General features: G+C 41.3%; 2 protein-coding genes across 5 annotated transcripts in view; both read right to left on the bottom strand.

The window, feature by feature from the left end:
* Positions 1 to 479: 479 nt before the first annotated feature.
* Positions 480 to 7,540, bottom strand: micu2 (mitochondrial calcium uptake 2). Its single transcript, XM_015033734.1, has 12 exons — positions 7,263 to 7,540; positions 6,720 to 6,855; positions 5,891 to 5,922; positions 5,717 to 5,792; positions 5,499 to 5,546; positions 4,513 to 4,595; positions 2,814 to 2,867; positions 2,634 to 2,731; positions 1,994 to 2,165; positions 1,811 to 1,919; positions 1,560 to 1,717; positions 480 to 740 (listed from the first exon to the last, which is right to left on the bottom strand). Exons 1-12 carry the CDS (start codon positions 7,461 to 7,463, stop codon positions 639 to 641), a joined length of 1,269 nt encoding a protein of 422 aa, XP_014889220.1. The 5' UTR covers positions 7,464 to 7,540; the 3' UTR covers positions 480 to 638.
* A 6,499-nt stretch (positions 7,541 to 14,039) lies between these two features.
* sptbn4a (spectrin, beta, non-erythrocytic 4a) overlaps positions 14,040 to 26,707 on the bottom strand; it is a 34,409-nt gene continuing 21,741 nt past the window's right edge. For all 4 annotated transcript variants that reach the window (XM_015033731.1, XM_015033727.1, XM_015033728.1 and 1 more), the window contains 14 exons: positions 26,502 to 26,632; positions 25,274 to 25,478; positions 23,581 to 23,826; positions 23,314 to 23,448; positions 22,964 to 23,205; positions 22,188 to 22,326; positions 22,006 to 22,090; positions 21,536 to 21,747; positions 18,297 to 19,750; positions 18,138 to 18,198; positions 17,768 to 18,036; positions 16,614 to 16,784; positions 16,399 to 16,441; positions 14,040 to 14,816 (listed from right to left, as the gene is read on the bottom strand). In XM_015033731.1, the coding sequence (XP_014889217.1) occupies positions 14,532 to 14,816; positions 16,399 to 16,441; positions 16,614 to 16,784; positions 17,768 to 18,036; positions 18,138 to 18,198; positions 18,297 to 19,750; positions 21,536 to 21,747; positions 22,006 to 22,090; positions 22,188 to 22,326; positions 22,964 to 23,205; positions 23,314 to 23,448; positions 23,581 to 23,826; positions 25,274 to 25,478; positions 26,502 to 26,632 (3,678 nt within the window). In that variant the 3' untranslated portion in view covers positions 14,040 to 14,531. The remainder of the gene's footprint in view (positions 14,817 to 16,398; positions 16,442 to 16,613; positions 16,785 to 17,767; positions 18,037 to 18,137; positions 18,199 to 18,296; positions 19,751 to 21,535; positions 21,748 to 22,005; positions 22,091 to 22,187; positions 22,327 to 22,963; positions 23,206 to 23,313; positions 23,449 to 23,580; positions 23,827 to 25,273; positions 25,479 to 26,501; positions 26,633 to 26,707) is intronic.

The following is a 26,707-nucleotide window of genomic DNA, read 5'->3' as shown; positions in this document are numbered from 1 at the left end:
AATACATTCTGACTTGCAAGGAAAAAGTGATTGGAAACTTTAAACCTGATTAAGTACAAATGTGTATATATATCCTGGATGCAAAAATGATCAGCTAGTTCCTATGTGAAATGCTTGTAAATGACAAAACCCTACACTTTAGCTGGAGTGTGAATGCGTTTTCTACGGAAGCTCATTCCTGCCGTGAAAGAAATGTAAAAGCCCAACAGGAAGTCAAGAGAAGTCAGAATTTTGACTTTCAACTTCATAATTATGAGTCAAAGTTAGAATTTCAACTTTCAAAATAAGATGTTCAGATTATGAGATCGATAGTCATGCTGTTTCTCTACAGAGGCTTACTCTACTATCTCATAATTATGACTTTATATCTCAGAATTGTGTTTATATACCTCAAAATTATGACTCCGATTCTCATAATTATGAATTTGAAAGTCAAAACTATGACTTCCTGTCATTTATTTTTTATTCTTGGGCTTTGATTTTTTTCTCTTTCATGACAGAAATGAGCTTCCATAGATTTCAGATAAGGCAGTGGTATTATCCTATATTTTTATGTGCATAGATGTAGAATCTCACTCACACCATTTGTTCAATAATATAAAACATAACCATATGCAGTGGGCGGACGTGTGAACATGTCAGATGGGGCAGCCGGTGTCTCCCAGGGCCTCCTTGGCCCCTTTTAGGGTCTCTCTCTTCACACACTTCCAGTAGCCAGAGATGCCGGTCTGATGCTGCACCTGCAGTCAGGAGACGAGTTCACCGTGAACCAGAGGGAGGAGGTGAAGCTGAACATGTAGCCTCTCAACTACTTATTTTTAATTATTCTGTTCCGGTATATCCCAGAATAAAAATCCAATGCCATTTAAACATTTAAACCATAAAAGTTGCGTGCGTGTGCCCACACCCACATACACACACACACACACACAAAAAAACATTTAATATTTAATTTGGATTATGGCACATTTTCACAATGGTATCATTCCAGTAAAAGCCCTATTTTTAATTTCTCTTACAGCAAGAAACTTCACAAATATCCAAGAGCAAAATAATAAAGGATCAACCATCACCAGTTTACTCAAATATAATGGAACTCCTCATTTTACTGGGTGACAGGCCCACACAAAATAGTGTATAGATGTGAAGGGGAGAAAATCTGAAAAGTGTGGGATGTATTTATATTCAGTCCTGTAACCCATCATATCAATAAATAAAATCAAGTGCAACCAACTGACTCAGTAGAAAATAAAGTTGTGATGTTTCTGTACAAAATGCAAAATGCTACACCTGGCAGAGGACTAACAGGTTTGTATCAATTCCTTATCAAAGAGGGATGATAAAAATTTTAAATTGATCGTTACGAGGCTGTATTCTGGTGGAATAACCTTGGCAGGATTTGACCCATGTGGTTACCAATAGTCAACCCACCGGTGCTAACTTAGTGACTTTACAGAAAAAAAAAAGTTTGGTTGATGGTACCAGAAAACCGCACTAATCAGAACCGCCGATAAACATCTGCAGTATAAAAAAAAATAGAAATGAAAGTGGAAGCTCACCTTCAGACCCCGCAGCACTCTGTCCGTCATTACCCCCATGAACTCCTTGTGACTCAGGCAGTTGTCTCCGTCCACGTCGAAGAGTTTGAACACCGTGTCCAGAACGTTCTCTGACAGCTCGTGGCCCGTGGCGATCTTCACGGCTCGCTTAAACTGGGCTGTATCAAAAGAACGAGGAGGACGCTTTCATGTAATGGATGAACCGTTTAGTAGATGCACCTGCTCATCCCAACCCAACGGCGAGGCCTTACCCATCCCCACAGGACGGTTGGCCTCGGTGACCATCTTCATTGAGAAGGCGAAGTCCTCCAGGTTGTTGGTGAACAGGCAGAAGGCTTTGAACTCCTCGAATGTGATGCTCTGGAAGGGGAAACGCGCCTGTTGACTGTTGATCCACGCGAGTCTCGTCCTGACGGAGGACGAAGTTTCCGTACCTGACCGGCTGGGATCTTCTTTCTCATGTTCTCCCAGTAGATCTCGTTGTCTTCTTCGTTGGTGTAGTGCAGCAGCCACTCGGCGAAGTCTTCCCTTCTCATGGTGTCCATGCCTCTGGAGAACTGCAGGAACTCCATCTCCTGGATCTCAGCCTGCAGGTCCTCCATGAATCTGTACGACAGAGATTGTTTACAGGAGCTGGGACGGGCCGAGACCCCGAGGTCCAACTGGAGGGGAACCCTACCGTAGCTCCAAACATGCAACGGGTTCTGCTATGCAAGTTAAGGATTTTTAGAAAAATTGTGTTTAGCAGAATATTAGCAGAATATTGACAAAGTTTTGCACAAATTTGTAAGGGGAACAAAGCTGGTGATAGTGAAAAAACAAAACAAAAACAACAACCAACCAAAACCCAGGAATCTTTCAGATTTTATGTATCAGAACATAACAAAAAATTTTCTAGTGATCTTCATGTAATCAAGAATCCGTCCCTCTGGGATTTTGCCATTGTTTTGTGAGTTTTTGAACTCAAGATCACTTACTTTGTGGCGCAACTTTAGAAATAATTGCAAGGAGTTTTGTGCCATCATCATCTCCATCCAAAATGTTGGTGACTTGACGAGATCCTGGTTCTCCTACCTGTGGAACTCCTGGTACTTCAGCTTGTTTTCTCCTCGCTTTCCAAAGAAGTACGCCTGAAGTGACGTGTTTACAGCCGCCCCTTCCTCTGCCGCTTTCTGGAATCACCCACGAATTGTCCTGTTACTATAGAAACTGATAACGATGCACGAGAAAAGCTAATAAGATGTGCACACACACCTCTGCCACGTCCTTCGGAGGTTTCAGTTTACTTTTGCCGATGATGTTCTTGAGCTTCGGCAGAAAATGAAAACATTGTCTTTTCATTCATTCAATTCAATTCAGTTTTGTCATGAACTCGAAACCATAGAAACCTCATGTGTTCACACACACTCACATTTCATCCAGCTCATTACCAACATCCACTGAACACAGAATTTTGTATTTGCTAAATCTCTCTAGCAAGACTTTTTCTCGCAAAAGTATTCACACCCCTCGGACTTTTAACATTTTTGCCACACAGAACCCACAAATGTCAATTATATTGATACTGGCATAATAATACAAGTTTGCTCTCTCAAATACCAATAAAATTTACTTTATTTAGGAACACGTAACACTGGAACTGGAAATTATGTTGAATATCCAAAATAAAACACAAGCAAAAACAATAAGTAAAAGGCAAATAAAAACCACACAGAGAACCAGAACCATAAACAGAATGAATTATGAAGTTTCTAAACAAAATTTCCCTCCTTCAGATTTCTTGAACTGTGACTCTATGTTGAAAACCACGCGTCGTTTTTCTTCCACTACAGAGTTAAATGCCACGTTAGCAGTATTTCTATTACAAATGTGCGCAAAACTTTGTCGATATTCCACTAGAGTCAAAAAGAAAACGCAATTTCGCAATTGCGGTGTTTCCATTAAATAAGAAACGTGATTAAAAATCACACGTGAACACGTTTGTTCACGCGATGAGTCCTTAATAAATGCCGTCATCCTCCAACTATTCCCAGTTGTCTTCGTCTTTTTGCCAGTAGTAGCAATCCCACGAGCTGTGTGATGGGAAAAAGTTTCCATCGCAGTTTTACCAAAGGCACTAATTTTAAAACAGCTCAAAAAACCCTTTTTTTTGGAAAAACTTTGCTTTTTTTTTTTTTTTTCTTTAAATGAGCATGTTTCTATTAAGCAAATTTATTTTCTAATTCCAATTTAGAAAATGTATTGAAACTTATAGTCATATTATAGACCCACATTGTGAAAAAGTTCATGGAATGTGAATACTTTTGTAAGGCACTAGATTTCTCCCTCTACTCGGGGAGCTAATATGAGCTCTACGTCCTTCTTTCCACTCTCAGAATCAACAAAACACAGATTCATTGCATTTAACTAAAAAACAACAAAAAAAAGTCAAGGCAAAAGCAAAAAGTAGTGGTAAAAAGCAGGACCACCATCAAAATCCATGCACTGCTGCTTCTTGCTGGATGTTTTGTTCTTTCTGCGCCATGTCGGAACATGACACACAGGTTGCAACACAGGCCAACATGCCTCCCAATGAGACAAAAGGTAGCTGAGGCCTAAGCTGAGCGGCAGACGGGAGAAGTCTGCTCGGAACCAAAAACTCGCCAGGTGGCTTCAAACAAATAAAACCGAAAAGCTTTCTGCTTCAAACACAAGGCAGATAAAGGACAGTCGAAGCGACAGGAATGCAGCTCTGCCTCACCTTCACATGGAGCCCGGTCCATACTTACAGCTGCGGCAGCATCAGCAGAGATCTCGGCAGCATTAAAGGGGCAATATTTTCACATTTGAGTGCACACAAAGATTTGAAATATTGACACACTGATATTGTTGCGTAAAGTAATTACAGAGTTCGTCATCTAAAAAAAAAAAAAGTCTTATATTTGATCTTTTCTTTTACCAAGCAAAGTCTTACCTTAAGAAACTCTTTCTTGTCCACTTGCTCGTTGCCGTCCACGTCCAGCATTTGGAAAGCTATGTGAAACCCGGTCCGCGGCTCTGCAAGAGAGACAATCATCTCGTTCAGGAATTGATTACCTACGACAGCATATTGGGACCACTGTGGGTAGAACATAGAGAGGAGCAAATATCCTCTGAAGAAAAAAACCCTCCAGACGTTCTCATGAAAAAAACAAAGACATTCCTGAGCTCCAAGAGTAAAAAGATTTGCCAGAAAAACTTTTTAAAATTTTGAAATAATACTCAGAGATTTTCTAGAAAAAAAAAAAAAACCTGGAAAGTTCAGAGTATGAAAAGTCAAAAAAAATTTGCTGGAGAAAACTTGGAAATTTTAAGATATATTTTCTAGGAAAAAAATGTTGAATTTTTGACACTCAGACATTTCCAAATTATTTTCTGGAAAATGTCAGATTGATCTAAAAATTTCTGAGTTTTTTTTTTCTTTTTCCGATTTTCAAGTTTTTTGATGAAAACTGACATTATTTGGCTAACTTCAGTTGTTATAAAAATGCTACAGATATCAAATATGGCTTTAAAGAAATTTGACTTTGTAATTTAATGTTAGGAATTGTCCATCTGTCTCTTTAAAAACTCTTGTTCTTTCTGAAACTCTGTCATCAGGAAGTCAATACATCATCGCTCCTCTACGAACCCTTTAACGTTGTCATGTGACGAAAAAAAAAATGTTTTTCAATTGCAGGTTTGCAAAATACAGTAAATAAATTTTGATACTGTCGAGAAAACCACCTCATCCAAGTGTAAAACTTTTTTTAAGCAAAGTTTTTTTTGTTTTTTTTTTTAAACTGGAGTGCTCCCATTAAGAGAATGTATGTCCCAAAGTCCAATACGCACAATTATAAGGTCAATGGAAGCAAAGCTGCTGATAGATTGTCCAGCTTCAAATAAAACCACAAGATCATGAACACAGCAAAGTCAACTTACTGGTCATGATGGTCAGCAGGAAGAGATACTCTGTGTAGGATATTAAACCTGCAAGGCACACACACAAATACACTTTACAGTCTTTAGACAAACAGAATCTAGCCGACAGAAAAAAAAAGAAAAAAAAAAGTGAACATCACCATAGAAACGTGGATATGAACAGCTCAGGCCACAGAGCAGAAACATTCAGATGTGCAGCAGAAGGCCGGAGAGCTCACCGTTGTCTCCTAGGTTTCTGAACAGATCGCTGCCGGGACGAGCTTTTGCGGCAGCCGCCAACATCTTGTTCACGTCCTGCCAAGAGCGCAGCAGGAAACAGATACCGTCACCACAAAACCCCCAGCACTGTGCCCTGCATGTACAGTTTTCACACAGTGAAGCTGTAAACATACCTCTGTTGTTAAGATTCTCTTTTGGAGCTTTCCTAAAAAAAAAAAAAAAAAAAAAAAAAACAGACCAAACAGAGAATTGATGCCAAGCAAAAAAATATTGCTTTTGACATGTTGATGTTAGAAGTGTTTCTTACACTGCAGATGCATCTTTTTCTACAAATGATACGCCGAATGTTTATTTTCTTATTTTAAAAAAAGAAATGTTATGATCTGCTTTTCATCTTTTAGTACATTTCTAATTTGTATAAAAAGGCTAAAGTGGGCAAATGAAAATTCTGCAGATGTTCAAATTTTTTAAAATCCAATTAATGGATTAATCATAAGAATAATTGATAGATTAATAGATAGCTAAAATAATCATTAGAATATAATGTGAAAACACGCATGATAATGTGATAATACTCTATAGATTAAGAATGATTTTATTTGGGGGGGTTTTAAAGCCTAGTTGAACAATGGTAACAATATTTATGATCACTGATTATGAAGCTAATTTATTTGGTTTGTGTAAAGTACGTCAGCATGGAAATCCCATCTGCTCTCCAATAAATACTGTTTGTTTTTCAAACGCTACCAGCAAACTACATTTTGAAAGAGTAATTATCCTGAAAGAGATTAAAACAGATTAAATAGAGTTTTGGATTACAGAGAAAACTGAACGTAACTCTTATGTTATTTACTGGAGCAAACAGGACAATAATTTAAATAGGGTAGGATTGTTGTTACTCAGGTTAAGTGGTTTGAAGTGCTGTTTGCGAGCACATAGGGAGTAGGGATATTACAAGGTGTGTGTGTCTGTGGGTGTGTGTAGTAAATGTGTGCTGCTTACGATCTACTTGTTCCAGCATGACGGAGAACAGGAAGTCCCTCGGGGTCATGTAGGGCTCCATATCGTACATCACTGAGGCAAACTGGATGAAACGAATCTTTCTGGCCGACAGCTGAGGAGCTGCAGGTTCCTGCAACTGAACAAAGGGGCAAAATGATCTGAAAGTTTCTGTCATACTGATCTAAACACTAAACATTTCCTCTGTGGCACCAACCAGGCACACAGTTTTTACCTAAACGATAAAGAAACATCTAGCTATGAGTAAATTTAAGATAAAGTTTGTTCCATTTTAAACTTCATTTTAAACTTACACTTACCCATAAACTCTACAAATGAAGACAACTTTGTTTTTTACAATCTATGTACTAAACGCCCTCTAAGCGCCACTAGAGGGCGCTAGGTAACATAACTTAGTATTTACGCCTTCTTAAAAAGTAATGTCTACTTCTTTTTCGCAGTTTGTGGTAATCTTTCAGACCGGAAAACGAATAAAGCGGTGAAGTATTTTCTATCAAAATAAATCTCCACGGGATGTGTACTCACTTTTTCTTCCTCTGCAAGAACAGTGAAGGGTAAAGTCCTGACGTTAGCATGGTGATAGTAGTAATAACAGAGACCCCCGGTTCCAACGACAGAGCCCAAAACACCGGAACCAATAGCACGGAATGCTGTAGAACTCTTCAGAACCCGAGAGCTCCTGGCCACATTCCTAAAGACGGCGGTGAACTTTCCCCAGCTGGCCATTTTCAGGAAGCTCGCTGGCTGCCTTGTTGCGTAAACACGACGGCTTCCGTAGCTGCTCTGTGAGTTAGCGACCCAGCCACGGAACGCCCATTTTGGCGTCACCAAAGTAAACAACTTGCATGTTGTACACCAGAAAGTTAAGTTCTTTGTTTTTTTAGGGGTAGTTCTCATTGTAGCTTATGACTCAGTACATGTTTCTTTTTTTTTAGCTAAATAAGGCTCCAGTGCTTGTTTATGGTGATTAGCTCTAATGTTATGTTACAAAAGTTTAGTCCAGTCCCAAAAAAAAAGTCAGAATATTATTGAAAAATCATTTTATTTAGGAACTTTAAAACTGCATGAATATAGTGAATGATTACACACGGATGGATGTTGAAAGCCTTTATTTCTCTTAATTATGATGCTGTGTGAACCATTTTACCAATATGACTGCTGTGTGAAAAATGACCCCTGTCCTTGTCATGTCTGCTTTGACAGCACATGAAGTCCTTATTTTGAAAATTCACTCACGCAGTTCAAAGACGTTCTTGAAGTTTCGGTTGTGTAGAGCAGAACTGCCAAGGAACTTGTAGGCAATCAGCTTCATCTCGTGGGGTGACTGAAACAATGGACAGGATAGCAAAAAGACAAGCAAACAAGAACATGATAGTTTTCACATGAAAAAAAAAACCCTATACTTAGTCTTGAACTTTTTTTATTTGCTCATTACAGAAGGTGACCTGAAATTAAGATGCAACCTGACTACAAGTCAGTCTGTGTTCAGACTTAATAAATGTCTAAAATCAATTCTAGATGAACGTTTAACCCCAATATCTATTAAATTAAACCTAGATGTCTACAAAGCACTTTGATGTTGTTGATTTTCAACAAGAAACTCTAACTTTGTTATGTTGTACATTTGGCCTTTCAAACTGCATCAAAGTGAGCCTTGCTTCAAGAGATAACAAGAAGGCTTGAAGCTGCTGTTTTTGTCATAAGCTTTCAACTTATATCTGTCATGGAACAGGATTGGTTTGGAGATGATTCGTGTCATTTACGATTTCACACAGGCTGTTACTCATTCTTAATGGTATGCACACAAAGACTGTCATTTTAGCAAGGCTAGTCATGCTAAATGTTAACCTGAAATGCTAAAAACAGCTAATCGTTTTAATTTGGCTTTACAATGGTCAAACTCTGTTTTAGAGCACAGAGTTAGAGCAGGAAAACGGGAACACACACATTGAAAACTATTTTTCTTATATAGTTTTATGGTTTCTAAACTGTAAAGCTAAATGATCAGAATTTGTTACACCAAAAATCGGAGATGGGACATTGTCTGCAAAATTATGATCGGTGCAACTCTAAAACCTTTTCAAAAGCTATTCAAAACTAGTGTCCAGGATCAATTATATCACTGGAAATTATATGGAACTTATGACTACTGCTGACACTGAAAAGTGGTATTTACTTTACATTTACCAGAGGTATTGTAACATTTAAATGTTACAGCTTTTTTTTTCCAGCTCTTGTTGGGTTTGCATTTCTCACCAGTCAATATCAGTCAAAGGGTTCCAGAGATGTTGCTGCAATTGCTTGCTTTTACAGGTAGTTGTTCAATGTTTGGTTGATAAAAAATAACAAAAAAAACATTTCTTTGATGGGAACCATGGATCAAAACGATTCCATTTCTAAACGAGTCAGCAGAAGCAGATGCACTACATTGGGAAAATAAAGATGGCGAAGGGAACAGAACTGCAACACACATGAAACCTTGTTCTGCAGCATCTATCATTGTGCTGTGCGTCATCCTCCTGTCTCATATATCACAGCAGGCTCCATCTCGGTACATGGTGTCCAAGGGACCGATCTCTGTGAACTCTGCTCCGGCAGCATCGACTGTGGACTCGGAGATATACATGTGGAGAGAAAAAAAGCTGTCATTCTCCACCAAGGCTGTCACACGTTACAGTTCAGAAGACCGAAGAAGATTGAATTGGCCGAGACAGTGCTTTGAAAAATTACCCTCGCCCTTAAAACCTTTTTCACGTTTTGTCGCATCACAACCGCAAACCTCACTGTATTTTCTTCCCCCAACTCAAAGTAGTGTAGAATTGTAAAAGGGAAAGATAATTCAACATGGAGACATTTTGCAAACACAAACAAAAGCTGGCTTGGCATTTGTATTCCCAATCAGACGATACTTTCTAGAATCACCTTTTGCTGCAGCTGCAAGTCTTTAATTGTTTCTCTCTTGCAGCTTTGCACATGTAAATTCAGATTTTTTTTAAACTATTCCTCTTTGCAAAAAAAACTCAAGCTTGAGAGCATCTTCACAGATACCCAGTTAGATTCAGGTCTGGGGTTTGACTGGGTCATTTTAACAATAATGTTCTGATCTAAATCAGTCTACTGTAGTGAACCTCCTGGTCCGTCTCAAATCTGTCACCCTCTAATCGGTTTTAATGATGTTTTACTGCAAAATGGCTGTAAGGAGGAAAACATTATTTAATGATTTTATTCTTTCCATACACAAATGTTTGGATCTAAATCCAAAGATCCAATCAAAAGATTAAAAATACACATTCCCAAAACTTGGCTTAGATTGTTCAGCATTTGGGCTGCAGATGCATGTTTCTGTTCAGTGGAGGACCTGCATCACTGCTGCTGCTTCGTGGAGCCTCACTTTAGAGCATGAACCTTTATTTTTATTCACATGAATTATTTACATGGATCTCCGCATTTTGTTTCTGCGGCACAGCATGAATTCCGAATTGGTGATCTTTCGGTGGCAGCTGTACGAGAAATTTCAAATGCTGCATCCCAAAAAAATATTTGTGGGGAACCAGGAAATGTTTTACGAATAGCAGGGCGACACAGTGCCAGAACATGATGACTACAATTCCTGTTGGTTTTTGTTTCTTTTCAATATTTTGACAAAACTATTTTTAAATCAGAACACAAAAAATATGGTTTGCATTTGTATTTCACTCCCCAAAGTTTATAAAACCAGCCTCGGCTGCAGTTATAGCTCCAAGTATTATGCCGATACCAGCTTTGCCTTACTAGACCATAATGATACCAGTGCCATGTTTCATAGAGGGGGTTATATATTCCCGAAGGTGCAAAGAGTTAAGTATTTGCAATATATAGTATCCAACATTATACAAAGTTATCTGTGGAAAAGCCTGGGAACAGATAATCAATGAAAAGCTCCAGTTAAACACCCAGGAAGTGAGATTTACCTGGCTGCCATCGACATGCTCTCTGGAACTGTTTATCTGTCTATGGCTTTGAAAACCTATCATGCCTTTTACAGGCTACCCCTCATTCTGGTTACTTCGTAACCTCAAAGCAAACTGTTGGAAAACAACAGCTTACAAAAAATGAAAAATAAAATAAAAACAAAAAAAAAAACCAGCTCGAAAAAACAAAAAGACACATATGGTTTATTCTGTGTAATGTTTCAGTGGAGAGAATGTCTGAATTAGTTAATAAATGAAACATCCCCTTAATGGTGTAGCAGGTATAGACTTTGTGGTCTCGACATCAGGAGCTTGATGGGTGTGGGCATGCTGGCACGGAGGTGGTCCTGACTGTAGGGGTACTGGGCTTTTGGGTTCTGCCCTGGGGTGGGGTACAACAGGGTCTGTGGTTTGGAGAGAGTTAAGGGATTTGGGCTATTCCCAATCAGACATTGCAGGTTTAGAGACAAGGTGAACCTTCAGTGATGAGTCTTTCAGTCATCCTCTGCTGGTGGTGGCCTAACTTTGCTGGCTTGGTCCGGGTTCTATAAGGCCGCTTCCGAACTTCCTATGTGATCTCCTCCCAGATTCTTTGGGAATCTCTTGAGGGCCCCTAGTCATGGTCGCCAGACGGATGCGGGCCAATTGAGGGAGTTGGCCACAGATACACGCTTACACCATGTGGGGTGGGCTGGCACATGGGGAATGTAGTGTGCTCCTCATTTGTCTGTGCTGGTTTGACAGACACTGGAAGTCTGGAGATCACTCAGTGTGTGTGTGTGTGTACTTGTTTAGCTGTCTATAAAGGACCATTTCTGACATATTTACCAAACTTCTGAAGACTGATGGGCCTTATAGGAACCAAAGCTTGATCGCATACACTGGATCCCTTGATTTATGGTTAAGGCTAGGGTTAGGAGTGTACTGGTAAGGGTTAGGGAAACTGTCTGGGCTAGGCATAAATGCAGTTACTAAAACAAATGGAAGTCAATGCAAAGTTTTATCATGGGTAGAAATGCAAACTTGTGTGTGTGAGACAGAAAAAGGGAGAGGGAGAGAGAGAGAGAGAGAGAGAGAGAGAGAGAAATACCTGCAGGTTTATCCACATCAATTCCACATCAAGTTTGTCTCAGCAAGTTTGGAGGTTTATTTAATGTCATAGCAGCAAGTTGTATTGTAAAGTAACAAAGACATACACACTTGTAAGACCATCAATAAAGTCAACAAAGTTTGCACAATATTTCTGTCTTCAGTCATGGTTTATGCTGCCTATCTAATTCTGGCTCTCTGTTTAAACATAGTGGTAAATATCCCCCTGTGTGTTTCATAAAAGTGGTGGGAAGCAAACACTTCAAATGCACATGTTGGCGTGGCCTTAATATCCGCCACAAAACCAGGACAATCACAGCCACAGGAAAATGCTCCTAATTCTGTTAAAAAATATGTTTCGCAATGGCTGCCGGTCGCGTTTCTGGTGGATTAGAACGACCCTCCTTGTGAAGCACGGTTAGAGCAGACTGCATGACATGGCACTTATGTAAAAACCCCTAAAACAATAGCTCACAAATAAAAGCAATGGATTCTTATCCTTGTCCAAAAAAAATTACAGCAGTGTAGAGAGACACACCACAATCCTCATGTCAGCGTGTTCAAACAGTGCTGCATCTCGCATATATACTTTTGGTGATCCGTCTTTGAAAGGAAGACATTTATTTTAGAAGCCTTTTTTTTTGTTTTTTTTTGTTTTACACAGGAGAGGTGCAGGATGGGTAGGATGGGGACACGGGAAACGGCATAACAAGAGAATCTGAAAAAAAAAGAAAAAAAGAAAAAGATCTGAGCTGCTTGCTGCCCGTTTCTGCACAATGTGGCTGTGGAGCTCCTTTAATACTGCAATTCAAACCACATTTTTATGTCGACGTTACAGAAAGTTTATTTGTACTCACACGTGTAAAAAATAAATAAATCAATAAATAAAAGAGAAATGAATCTCATATGACAAACGAGAAGTGGACCGATGCCTATTCGTCTCAGCATTCACAGTATACCGTACCTTATACCACCTGCGGCAGGCTGGGTAGGTTTGTAACACACACATTTAGCTCTCCTGTCACAGACACACTCAATCAGCTACATCAACCGGATCTTCTTAGGGACAAAAACTCCTGAATCTGACATGAATAAATATAAGCATAGAAAAATACAAGAAGCATACCGACAGGATGTCCTGCTGCTCCTCCCTGGTAAAAGGTTTTTTTTTTTTTTTTAAATAGAACTAGATGCTGTACCGGTGTATTTATATATACACTCTATGAGAATTAATAGTGAGTCCTAATTTGCATATTTTTCATTTAAATGTGATAAACATCAATACACGGTTCTCTTTGTGGCTTAAAATAAATGCTTAGGTTTTACCCACGTCAGTTATGAGCTCAGAGTTGTTTTATTTAGAGCACAGGGTTTACTGGTATACATACAAAGTTAGGTATATACAATTCATGACAGTTTTTCCAATGAACTTGCCTTTGGTGGAGAGGCTTCAGTCGGTTTAAACTCTGAACGGAAGGACACGGGGGCAAAGAGCACGACTTCAGGGCGTTACAATTTAGGGCGCCGCCGGCTCTCGTCTGGCGGCGGTTGAACATTTCACAGCTGATATCAGTACATTCTGTGGAAACTAAATTTGCACTAACAAATTACAGACAGCAGAGGGGCTGTCTGGGCTTTGGAGAGTTCCAAACAGCCCCCCCGTTTTTTGTTGTTGTTGTTTTTTTTGTTTGTTTTTTTGTTGCTCTTTATGCAAAAGACGAACCCTGCTTTTGAAACGTCCCTCTCGACTCCACCCCCGTCTTAACCCGAGCTCACGTTAAATTATTGCAACTCCCTCGTCGCCTGTTCTGTGACAAGATCAGAAAAATAAAAGGCAAGTTTAACAGGTGCAGTAACAGACCATTTCATGCAATGTTCCAAGTTTTGTCATCATGTATACAAAGGCATTGTGTCTTGTAGGCTTAGTGTTACACACCTCGGGTTAATGGGTTGAAATTTTGCCGGAATCTCTTTTCTTGACACATAAAACATCGTGGACAAATAAGTTTAATAACTGTCGTAATAGAAACCAAAATGAAACGGTAGAAATGTGTTTTCACTGACTCCACTGAAGTTAGGTGGTGACACCAGCATTCCAATATATTAACATGATCCAAAGCTAGCCATGTGATGGGGGATAAATTGTCATGTCTACTATACAGATGTGTCAAATGGTAAGGTGCACAACTGCCTGGTCTTTTTTTTTTGTGTTAAATTACTTTTTGTTTCATCCCCTCTTTGTTTCTCTGGCGAAGAGGGAAAAAATAAAAACAAAGTATATTGCTTCAAAAAAAAAATATTTTTTTTTTCTCCTCCGTATTGACGTGAAACATTTCATTCACCGCTTCTCGGATTTGTCTTGTTAGACAGAGCATTACATTTTCAGAGATACATACAGAAAGATGCTGTGAATTCATTAGATCAAACAATCAGCAATGGAAAGTGACAGTGACTAATTCCTGGGACCATTTGTTGGAGACTGTCTGTCTGTCTGGACTTGATCTCCGTTATCAACCAGCAGGTGGCACTATGCAAGCACGGATGTATTGCCCGGGTGAAGGGGAGGGGCTGAGAGATTAGTCTGGTCACAGTTACAGCAGTAGTCAGTCCAGGAACCGTGGCCTCAGAGGGTCTTTAGCCTCTGTGACGGAGGGTCTGCAAACATGCTCTCCACCTGTCCCTCCCTCCCACCCCCTGCTTCCTTTGCCTTTTGTCGGTGACATTTAACAGTAACATTAAAACACAAAGGGATTGATCATTTGCTCCTGCCAGATGTGCTGGAACCCCCCGCCCCACCCTCCAGCTTGTCAGCAATTTCAGATGTGTCTAGCTTTTCGGAGCCCTCGCCTTTCTCGGACCTCTCCTCCCCCTCCACCAGCTCGGACCTCTCTGACCTGGCATCCGCGTCCCCCTCTGACTTCTCCTTCCTCTCCGAGCGGTCGGGGTCCATGGACGAGGTGCCAGGTTTGTCCCACTTAGCCAGGTCGTCATGCTCAGCAATGCTTGTGGTGATACTTGAGGTCCACGCCTTCAGGTCCTCCTGCAGGAGACAATTGAAGATATTTTCTGAGGTGTGGAAAGGAAAAGGAGGCTATTACGCAAGATTGATGGGTTCCTATAAGCCTCGAAGGTTTAGTGAGGCTTCTTTCAAAAATGTTCTGTACCCGACTATTTTGTAACTGGGAACAACTGACAGGTGGTTGAGGCTTGGATCAAGACACTGAGGAAACAGCAGACATGACAAAAACCCAAACCCTTTATCCATTCATCCAGATTTACATCCAGATAAAGGTTAGTTCCAATCACACCATAAAATGTAATTCTCTTCAATGCCTTATTTGTTTTAGAATCCTTGAGGGAAGTTATAGATTTGATGGGACGATAGTGGCGACAGTGTTGGTAGTTTGTTTCTCGCTCCACCTGTCTCTGTCATTGTGTCCTTGGGCAAGACTTGCTTTGGGGTCCCTGGACTTGATAAGAACGCTTCACAAGTACAGGCCATTTACCATTTGTCATCATGTGCAGATGTTCTAAGAGACTCCAAGAGAACCAGACAACCTATGATGTAGTGCAGTGCATAGCATAAGAACTTTTCCTCCTACAGCTTGAGACCATTCTGCATTGACTGTTTTGTTAACAGGAAAAATTCTGCTCAAGTGGGATTTTGCCCATTGAGTCTAATTTCTCAAGATGAAGTTCATCCAGGCCAGTCAGCAAACAGAAGGATGCCAGTTTTTTTGCACTGTTTTAGAAATGTAGTCTGCATATGGTTGTATTCAGCACCATAGAGAGAGAATTTCCTGTAAGCTTCATAGCGTAGCTTCCTTCACGATCATTCTGGTACGTCATGGCCATATATTATTGATTGAGTAAAATCAGATCCAATCATTTCAAACTTCAATAGCGTCCAATTGTTACTCAAGAGACCCTCTGGACAAAGCAAACTGTAGAACCATGGGCTGGCTTTTACCAGCCTGTCAAAGAGATGCTCAGCCAGGGAATTGAAAACCACCCTCCTCCGCTTTCAAGTCCAGACAAGTTTGAATCCAGTAGTTGAGCTTTTTGTGTAGTTGAGGCCAACTACATGCTATCACTCAGCCTCCTACACCATCTGATACTTTTGTTGTCCACTGAGGTGACATTCCCACCTCTAAAGTGGCATTCCATGTATCTACAGCCAGTTTACATCGACAAGAATCAGTATGCCCAGGTCACTTTCTATATCTGCCACCCAGGTTGAATTACCTGAGACCACAATTTCTTAGGCACCAATGGTGAGGCAATGTGAAGGTGGAAGTTTAATTGGCTGAAACATAATGAGCTTGAGAAGCCAGACAGGTGACCTGCCATCTTAGAATCACCTTTTGGTCTAATCTCTCCCCAGAGGGAAGTTTGTCATGGGAAATCACAGGGATACCCCACAAAAATGAAAACTTTTGGGGGGTATGTGTTTTTCTCTCTTACTGAAGAGAGAAAAACAAAAGTTATTTGTATAAAGTCAATCATCACCCACTCCCCAGATAGATTTTATTACATCCAGTCTTTCTTATTTTACACCGAGCATCTGCAGTAGGTAAGCGTATATCTAAAATATATAACATGGATGTATTAAAGCTTCTTACCTCATCTTTAGCATGGAATACAAAGTTGGTTCCATCATTTACTCTTTGATGAGAAAAGACAAAAAGAGTTCATGTCAGTTTCATATACGTTTCACTGTGTATTTTTAAAGCTGCATTTCAGATTAATGATAATATTGTGCTTTAAAAAAAGTTTGAAATGTTAACTTTCAGCTTTATAGAGACAATAACTTCTGATACTATCAAATAGGCCTTACTGAAGTATGAAGACATTTTTCTTCTTCTTGTAGCCCATTGAAGGATCAAATTTGCAGTCACTCATGTCAACAGAAGGCTCCCCGTTGTATGTTGCTGTCAGATTTTTAGCATCCTTATAGAAAGTCAACTTTCCCTCCTTCAGCACACAGTATACGTTCACCCATGATTTGCTGCAAAATCATAAACAATGCATTAAAATTATTTTTAAAGGTTCCAACTGAATGTCTGTTGGGAGAACATGAGCTAGCTGAAAAAAACAACAACAAAAAAACAGTTCTCAAATTACCAGGCTTTGTTTCCGTAATACAGATGAGTCATATTCACAGACGTGAATGTGAAGCAAAGAGTTTTCCCACCTGTACTATGTGATTCACAGTGGAAGATCAGTGATAGGTAGAGACTTAAGTTATCTCCAGTTTGAGACAGTAATGAGTGGGAGTCCAGAGAGATACTAAAACTGCTGCAATCTTGTAATTACGGTGGAGTCCCTTGTATACGCGGTTCAGTTTTCGCAGATTTTTCCATGGAACCTTTCTCTAAATTATTCGCAGAAAATTCACCTATTCGTGTATTTTTTATTTTGTAGAATTTATCTAAAATATTAAAATGAAAATGCAGCTTGGGAAGTTAAAATACCTTGGCATAATTTCTACATGACACAATAGTGTGTGGTGTTTGCAAAGCAGCCAATCCAGGAGCAGCATTTATTTTCCTTGGCACTGACTGGTTGTGCCCCCAAGAGAGGATATGAAGAAGACCAAGGAGGTTAGCTTACGTGGGAGTGCTAAGACACTTTCTACTGTGATTAATAGATTATTATTACCAATAGATTAGTACTGCGACCAATAATGCCTATTAAGGTATAGTTGGTGTTTGAACGATTAAAATAGGCAGCTATACGTGTTTTCAGAGGGAGTCTCAACTATTTACTAACTTTAGCTATTCATGGTTGGCTGTATCCCCATGGATACCAGGGGTTCACTGTAATTAAGAGGAGGCAAGCTTGTTTAGAGGAAGTGTGCTGTTGATTAGCGGAAGCAAAGCAGCACTGCTTTGATTTGTTCAAATGTCCAAAGATTAACGGAATATGATGTTGTTTGTTTTTTTTTTTTTCAAACAGTCATTGATGATTTAGTAGTTTAGATGGTTGTACCTGTTAGGGCTCCTCTGCTGAGCTTCAAGGTCAGTGCTGGTGGCCTTTTTACAGTAGAGGAAGCCTTCATTTTGGGCAGTGTGTGACGGAGGCTGAGGTGTGGTTGGGGCACCAGTTGCCGGGGCCGAACGAGAACGACGAGTTGTCTCAGGCTCTTTCGGACGGGGTCGCCTCCTTGGCTTGGGACGGTCTCGGGCGCGGGGGCGTCCGTCAAAACGAGTCACAGGCGCCGAGAGGCTGCTAGGAGGACGATAGGGCTCTCCACGTGCCTGAGAGAGCCAATTAAAAGAAGAATACAGATGTTACACCAAACTATGAGAAGCAATGACCCAACATGTCGTCGTTTAAAAATGCTTGCGTGCCAACATACATGTGCCGCCTCTCTTTCCTGGACTTGTTCCACAATTTCTGCCATCGTAGATCTCTTCTCCCTGTAGGAACACAATTATTGTAGAATCTCAACAAATTTTTTGGGATTCATTCAAACAGTGCTGGAATTTACTGCCTGCAGTCGCACAAGTTTGCGTACCCTGAGCGTTTGTCAGAGCCGTCCTTCACAGAGCCCTCCATGTCACTGGAGTCCTGTCTCTGTATCCTCTGCTTGTTGCTCCCCTCTTGTTCGCTGGACGACTGCCGCTCTACGCGCCTCCTGTAGCGTTCCTGCCGCACTATCAGCGGCAGCTCATTCAGCCTGGCCTGGATTTCCTGTTCACTGGAGGTCTGTCTTCCCAGCTTGTACTCCCTTTCCCGCCTCAGATGGTCCATCTGTGGATCCGAGCGGCTGCCGCGGGGATCCCTTTGGAGACGGCCATGGAGAAGCTCCAGTCCTGATTCTGGTCCCACCATGTCTGCCATTGGGATGTCTCCGAACTGTTCTCGCTGCAGTCTGCTGGCCTCTAACAGAGGATTTATAGCTTTGTGGATGTGGTTGATCCTGGGCTGCATGAAGTCAGCTTTCAGGTGCTGCCATGCGTATGCCATTTTAGGGTCCATGATGCCTCCACTCTGGGCCAGGAAACCAGAGCTGCCCAGACTTCCGCTGCTGAAGTGATTTTGTGCCAAAAAACCCGAGCTTCCTATTCCACCACTGCCCTGGTAATTCTGCGGTAGGTATCCTGAACTCCCCAAATTAGGCGGTTGTGCCAAATACCCAGAACTACCCAGATTAGGCTGTTGTGCCAAATATCCAGAACTACCCATATTAGGCTGTTGTGCCAAATATCCAGAACTACCCAGATTAGGCTGCTGTGCCAAATACCCAGAACTACCCAAATTTGACTGTTGGGCCAAATACCCGGAGCTCCCCAGGTTAGGCTGCTGTGCCAAATATCCAGAGCTTCCCATATTAGACTGCTGTCCAAGATATCCTGAACTTCCCAAATTCTGTGGTTGGGCCAAATATCCAGAACTGCCCATATTTTGTTGAGGCAAAAAGCTAGGGCTTACCATACCGCCACTACTTGGCTGCTGAGCTATGTTCCCTGAACTGCCTAACTTACCAGCACCTAGATGATTTTGCAAACCACCCAAACACCCTGTGGTCACTCCAAAGTATCCAGAACTCTCTGCACTACCAGGAGTTTGGTGGTTTATTCCGTGGTAAGTCGAGCTGTCTGCCCCTCCACTTTGGGATGCTGATAAGCCAGAGTCACTTCCAGCTCCAGCCACCTGTTGGTTCATCCCAAGGTATGAGTTGTGTCCTACTTTTCCAACGCACTGTTGCTCCAGTCCATGGTAGCCTGAACCGTTAATAACTGGATTATAGCTGGCGAGTGTTGTAGACAATCTCTGGGCTGCAGAGCTGGTACCCAGGTCAAAACTGGTCTGGAAGGGTTTGGGTTCTATTTGAGCCTGTACTGTCTGCCTCAAGTAAGAAGAGGTAGCACTGGTTGAAGGAACACCGGGAGTCAGACATGATAACGGGAACATTCTTCGACTGGAGAGTGGGGTTGTCTTTTTTTCCTCCTCTTTTTTCTTCTCGGCCTATAGAAACAAACGTATATGTTGTGATGCTCCAATCAAGTGTCTGCATGACAACCGTGACGTACAGGTGCATCTCAGTAAAGTAGAAAATCATTTAAAATTCAAACCAAAAAGCTGAACTGATGTGTTGTAAAGGTTTACTGCTGTTTTTGAGTGCTAAAAACTAATGAAAACCCAAAATTCTGTCCATCAGGAAGCTGAAACTTTACAACACTGTCAAGAATCTTCAAAGCAAATATATGTTTGTCCATCCCCTCTAAGACCTCTTGATCCTCCTTCCTGACCTTTTATTGTTTTCTGTGTTTGTTGTTCCAACCCCACTTGGTTGTCTTCAAATTTGGGTTGTCATTCCTTTAATTGAATTAAGTCAGCAATGCAATAGGGGGGATATTTTGCCACCCTGACAAGCACAATATTGCGTACTACTAGGTGTGTACTAGCTGGGGTGATGCTGGTGACGGAGACAGGAGTTCGCCCTGCCACCGGTGGGTTGCCGCTGTTGTGTCCTTGGACAAGACACTTCACCCACGTCGCCTGCTAGTGGTGGTCAGAAGGGCTGACGGTGCAGAAAAGCAGCCTCATTTCTGATGTCATAGCAACGTGTCCAGAGTTTTGCACATAGCTGTAGTTTTCGATATGGTTGTCTTGGGTTAAATTCCTGGTCTCTGTCCACGCTCCCTATTTCCTGTCCATTTACTATACAATAAAGATCACGAGACTGGCCAGGTGAAAACCAGCCCCTTCTTTGTACAGAGGGTCTGGACTCTCAGCTATTGAGAAACAATTTTTTTCCTGGAGGCATTGACTCTGTTAAAGGTTTCAATTTTACACAATCCAATATGTAATGCCCATGACGTATATAATGCGTCAGTTTGACAATATGAAGCTTACTGGAAATTGCCTGTGATGTAAACTACCCTCTGCTGCAGAGCCAAACAAGATGGCCGTTAATGTTAATTCGATATCTGGTAGCAAAGATGACGCAGACTCGTTCACTTTGTCCGCTGCCATTGCTAAGACTACAAGCAGCCTACACTTCTAAAACAGCGCAGAAAATCGAGGTCGTCCTTCACAACTTCTCCTTCTGTTCACTGATTGGCCCGGTAGAAATTCTACTGGGGGTAATCCAAGTGAAGGGGAGAAATCCAATACTCTCAGTGAAGAGAGATTTCAATCGAGCGGAATAGCAAAGGGAGGCAATGTCCAAGCTAACTAACTGTGTGTGGGCAAATCGTTTAAATAAAAAAACAATTTCCCTGTACATTGTTAAGAAAACTAAACACACCATACTGTTCCCTAGTCTGTCAGCTAAGAATGCACAAAAATTAAATATATAAACAATAATTAAGCATGTTTTAAGAGCAATAGAGTGAGCAGATCCTGTATGATGAGGTTGTATTAACCACATTTTGGGTTTTCATCAGATCAAAGCCACAATCATGTAAATTTACAGGAATGAATTTTGAAATAAATATTTCTGTACGCAATGGAGTTTCACTTTTAAATTAAACCACTGACACAGACTGGTTTGTGATTTCGCTGAGACGCACCTGTATGCGTCTTTAGCTCGTCGGTCTAAACACAAATCAAAGTAGCATGGAAGGCCGACCGAGTGAGGGTTCATGAAATGCGTTCATCACACGATGCGTTCAATGATGCAACTGCTGGCATGTGCAAATGTCTGCTAAGCAAACACAGCATCCTGTGGTCATTTTTTTTTTTTTTGCAGCGTTAAACTGTGGCTGCAGCAGACACGATTAAACTTTCATCTACAGTAAAGCTTACTGCGGAAAGCTGGCGGAGGGAGCTGAAGCGTTCTTTCCAGGTTACAGCGGCCTTGCGGAAGGCCTCGTGGCGAAGTATGAGCTGCTCAACCTCGTCTGTTTGGGCCTGGGCCTCTTCTCCCTCTTGCTGCTTGGAGCTCATCAGTGGCTCCTTGGCTTTCAGCCAGGCTTCTGCCTTCACCGTCTCCTGGGCAAACTGGAAGTGTTCTTGCTCTGGAAGTGACCGTACACAAACAGCACACTTACCTTACATAATCATGTTATGTTTTATAATTAATGCCCACTCAACTGTAAAGCTGGTATTTACATGTTTGAGTGTGTGCGCGCATTGCGATTCGTGCTACTCCAATATGGATTGCAGCTCAAATAATAGTCCTAAAGCTAAAGTAATGTTTGATTTTTACATACTAGTGCCTCCTTGTTTATAGTCTTAGTCCATTTTCTATTGCAGCTAAGCGTCTGTGTACTTACTGCGTAGTAACCTTTCCTGGTGTTTGTCCCATTTTTCGACCAGATCCTTCTGCTTTGTGAGTAGACTGTCCAACTTCTCTTGTATCTGTTGCGACATGTTTAGGTAGTTTAGACAGGATGATGACTTTTTGCAATGCTGCTTTATGTGTGCCAGTAAATGTGCGTTTGTTTCCCTTCCCCACCTCCTCTGACGCTGGGTTGCCTGCAGCTATCAAAATCTTGCCGAGGTCTGCACACTGCTGGATGGTCTTGCTGCGGCCGTCTACTTTGGCTTTTAGATCCTGGTGATGTTTCATCATCACTCCCAGAGCCGTCAGGTCCCTGTGAACAAACAGGTCAAGATTGTTCAGAAAAGACTGATTGAATACGGTAAGTTCATAATAATAACCTGTGGAAGGTAAAGAATTAAATATGTGTTAAATGGCTCATGATGAAACCTGGCAACCAGCGATTTCTATTATTTTGCATCTCCAACTAGTTAAAAAGGGGTTTTAAAACGCATTAAAGAGTTTGATAGGTTCCTGTGAGACAACCTCTTGGCAAAAATACCAGCCAGCATTATCTTCTGCTTGATAGCTTCTTGTCCAAAACAACATTCAGAACCTCAGCACTGAGCTGGCAATTTTATTTTGTTTAAAACGAACATTGCAGAAATTCTCTATAATTACTTGCAGTTTTTAAAGCAAATGAAATGCACCTGTGATCGTCAGTAAGCTTGTCTTTTTTTTTTATTTGCATTTTTTGTCAGATATATCTTAATGATATAATTTTACAATTACAAATTAAAACCATTAAGACAGAGCACTAAACCAGGTCAAGGTTGCCTCGTTTCACACAGAATGTAAAGACGTCCGCTGCGTCCGCACGAGAACCCAGAGACATTTGGTGCAACTCGATGCTCGCACGCTTTCAGCAACTTCAACACAAACTAGCGGCAGCGAAGAAACAAATGCCTCACCTTGGCTCATCCCATCTTATTTGGCCCATGATGCCTTCCATCCACATTAGGTTTTCACGCACCACCGAGAAGAACTGCACCTTGTCGGTCACGGAGGTCACCTGGATGCGACTGGCCTCGCAGGAGCTCAGCAGTTCCTTCCAAGCGTCCATGACTTCCTGCTCTTTCACCATGATGGCCTCTGCCTTTTCGCCGGCGTAGATGGTCCTGAGCTGGGCAGCGTTCTCCTGGAGCTGCCTCACCTTCGAAGATACGGAAGAGACGTGAGAAGTCGCGTCGCTTGTCCGATCCAAAGACGCTTTCTTACATCCCGCAATAACTGATTTGCAGAGGGAAGTTTTATCGCTTGCCTGCGCGACTAGCAGTTGAAGGGCATGCTCAAAGGAGTGCATGAGTCTCTGCAGGGTGGCTGGATTGGTGATGTTGGCCTGGCACGCCCTAACCTCTGGCAGCTGCTTCATCTTCCCCGTGATCTGAGCCAAGACCTACAGCACGGGAAAGCGTTGTCATCACGAGCGCTTTAAAAATAGAACCCTCGCACCAGACTCGGGCCGTCTACCTTCTCCCTGCACGTCAGAAGAACGAGTCACGGCACACGTCATTTGTTTTGACTCTACCTCTTTGCAGTCGGTGAAGAACTTGTGCAGCTGTTGGGACGCGGCCAGCATCTGCCTGCGCGTCTCCATGAGCTCCAGGAGGTCGGCCCACGACTCGTTCAGGCCGTCCTTCCATTCGGCGATGGTGGCGGCGTCCGAGTGGCCGCAGTCGATCATCTCGTTCACCATTTTGTTCACCTGCTCCATGCGCTGCTCGCCGACGCTGTTGGTTTCGGAGGCAAACTTGGTGAACCTCTCCTGAAGCACCTGGAGCACACACACACACACACACACACACACACCCGCACGCACACACACCCCATAAGGACCAGAAACATATTAGTACATGATAAAATGTAAAACGCTAAATGTAATCTGTACTTCCTGTCTGTATCTGGCCATAAACAACATCTGCACAAAATGCTGACTTTCACTGCTACACCTGATATAGATGTTAGTGCGAGATGTTGAACTGATTGGGACATAATGTTGATGGAAAAGAAGGAAATGAGTGAGAAGAATGTGGGTTAATAACTTATATTATATAACACCACCTTCCTAAAAATAATATCTAATTTTTTATGCCAAAAGTGATTTCCCCCCCTCTAAATCTTGGGGGAAAAAAAGTGGTGATTTATTTTTATTTTGACAAAATCTCTTTAGATAAAAAAATTATTTAGGTTTCTGAAGTTGACAATAATTCATACTGTTGTCTGTATATCTAACAAAAACACAGCAGCTACACGTTTTCCTCTTGTAACACATTTTTGCTGTTTTGTGGAGTCGCTTCATCAAAATTCAATATATCGGACGGAATAGCTGTATTACTTCGTTGACATATAAAATGCAGCACTCTGTTCATAATTATGATCCAAACACTAAATTTTAGATGCATTTGCTGTAAAAATAATTTTTTATTCAAAATACTGTTCGTTGGTTTACAAAATTATTCGAACTACAAAACAATTCATTTGACACATTCATGCTGATTCAAATTACCATTTAACTTACAGGCATCTCTCAAGAGATAAAAGTAATAGAGTGTTCATATTGCATCCATTTTAATAAATACCGTGTTGAAAAAGATCTATACCTTCCTCAATAATCAATATTAGACTCCCTATAGACTCAAACTCTTCCTATAATTACTGAGGAGCTTTTGCATGTTTCCACTGATGTTTTGATGATTTATCTTCGATCATGAGCTCTGTCATGTGACGGACGGGCGACCTGTCCAGGGCGTGTCCTACCTCTAGCAGAGTGTGTCTACTGCTGGAGACACACAGCAGCCACTGCTGCGAACACCGGATCTCCTCCATAAATATTTCAACAGGACAAAGTAAAACCGCACTTTGCACACATTCCTCCCTCACACGCGGCTGAGGGAGTTCCTACTGGACTCCCGACCAGTAGACGCAGCGAGGCGTTTTTCTGAAATCATTTACAGTTTTTAACCCTTGCTGCTTCTGAATACTCACGAGTGAATGAGGGAAATTAAGACAAAGACTGAAAACATTAAACACTTTCACCTTATTCAGTGCTTAACTGAATATTCGCAAATTCATGCGAAGCACAAGTCAAAGTCGAAATGAAATGCAGGTGTTGTTTGTGTCCCTCTTTTCTATTTTTGTGCTCTCAGATCATTGCACATATTCTATCCTCTGATATATTTCCTGGAGTAAAGCAGACACTGGACCCATGCTGGTTTACTAACCGTCACTTCCTCAAGGTCGTGGCCCAGCTCGGTGGAACTGGCCACGGCCTCGCGCTCAGTGATCCATTTCTCTAACTCCTCAACTTCCTTGTTGAGCTGGTAGAGCCAGTACTGCTGCTCCAGCTTGGTTTTTCTGTGCTCCACCATGTCTTTCAGGGACACATACAGTCGGTCGATGTGGGACTGCTGCTTAGTGATCTGCTCACTGTGGAAAGAAGAGAAAACGACAATGATGCAGCCACAAACAGACAAATAATCGACCCGAGTGTGCCATAAAGAAGCATTTGCCTCCTCCTCCTCACACAATTCTTGTTTTTCCCCCATTTTTTTGTGCTACACTGAAATGTTTTGGATCATCAAATACATTTTCAGACAAAATTAGACCCAAAACCTAGTGATTCGTCATTCCACCTCATGTGGCAAAAATTACCGTCAAGCGTTTGAGGTAACTGTCAAAGAGCCTTACGTCACTGACAGACTCTTACTCTTACTCTTCCTGTTAAGAAGTTTTGGCGCACTTATATTGAAAGGTTTGCAAAAATGAAACGGCCATTTTGAGATCATGATGCAGAATCTTAATTAGATTTAAATTAGAATCAGACTTTTTTAAAAAAAAAAATAAAAATAAAAAGTTGTTTAGACTTGGGCTTGTAGTTGTGCCTGGGCGTGGTGAGAGAAATTGAAAACAAAAAAAAACCGCGTGTATTATTCAGTGATGTTATAATTTCTATTATTATATGTAAATGTGGTTGCTGTAGTTTCTTGGTTTGTATTTTGTCTCCTGCAGGTTTAGAGGCCGACTTCCAGGGAGGTGAGACTTGTGTTCTCTCTGTGAATATTTAAATTTTGGGTTTTGGGTTTAAATATAAACCCAAAATTGCTTTGGGTTTATATTTAAAATAAACCCAAAGCAATTTCTAATTATGTGTCACATATAACTTAAGTGTAACAAAACAAAACAAAACAAACAAATGGATAGCCGTTTCTTTTTTATTTTATTTTAAGTGAAGTAAACAGCTTTTCAGGTAGGGCCAAATTGATATGGATAGTTTGTTTCATCAAAAAACTATTTAGATTTTTTTAGTCTTATTTTTAATATTAAATGTATATGATGATTTGAAACATTTCAGTGAGTCAAAATAAAAAATAAAAAATAACAATAGTAAACAAAATAAATCTGTAAGGAGCTCAAATACTTTTTCACAGCCTGAATGAGTCCACAGCAAACCTCTCTGGGTGTCCCAGCTCCAGTAAATGCTGGCATTGCTGGGAGAGCATGCCTACGGTCTCCGCATACGTTTCCACCGTTTGCTCCAGAGCCAGGTGAGCCTTCAGCAGCTGCAGGGTGCTGGCCTCATCCTGTGAAAGGTCACCGTAATGTCAAGCTATAACAGACGCAGCGTGTTCGCCATCGACGCCCACATGCGCGAGCGA

The sequence above is a fragment of the Poecilia latipinna genome, unplaced genomic scaffold (assembly GCF_001443285.1).
Source record: "Poecilia latipinna isolate Pla-1442-1.1 unplaced genomic scaffold, P_latipinna-1.0 Scaffold278, whole genome shotgun sequence".
Lineage (NCBI taxonomy): Eukaryota > Metazoa > Chordata > Actinopteri > Cyprinodontiformes > Poeciliidae > Poecilia > Poecilia latipinna.
Note: the sequence above shows the minus strand (reverse complement) of the source record. Positions and strands in the feature narration are given on the sequence as shown.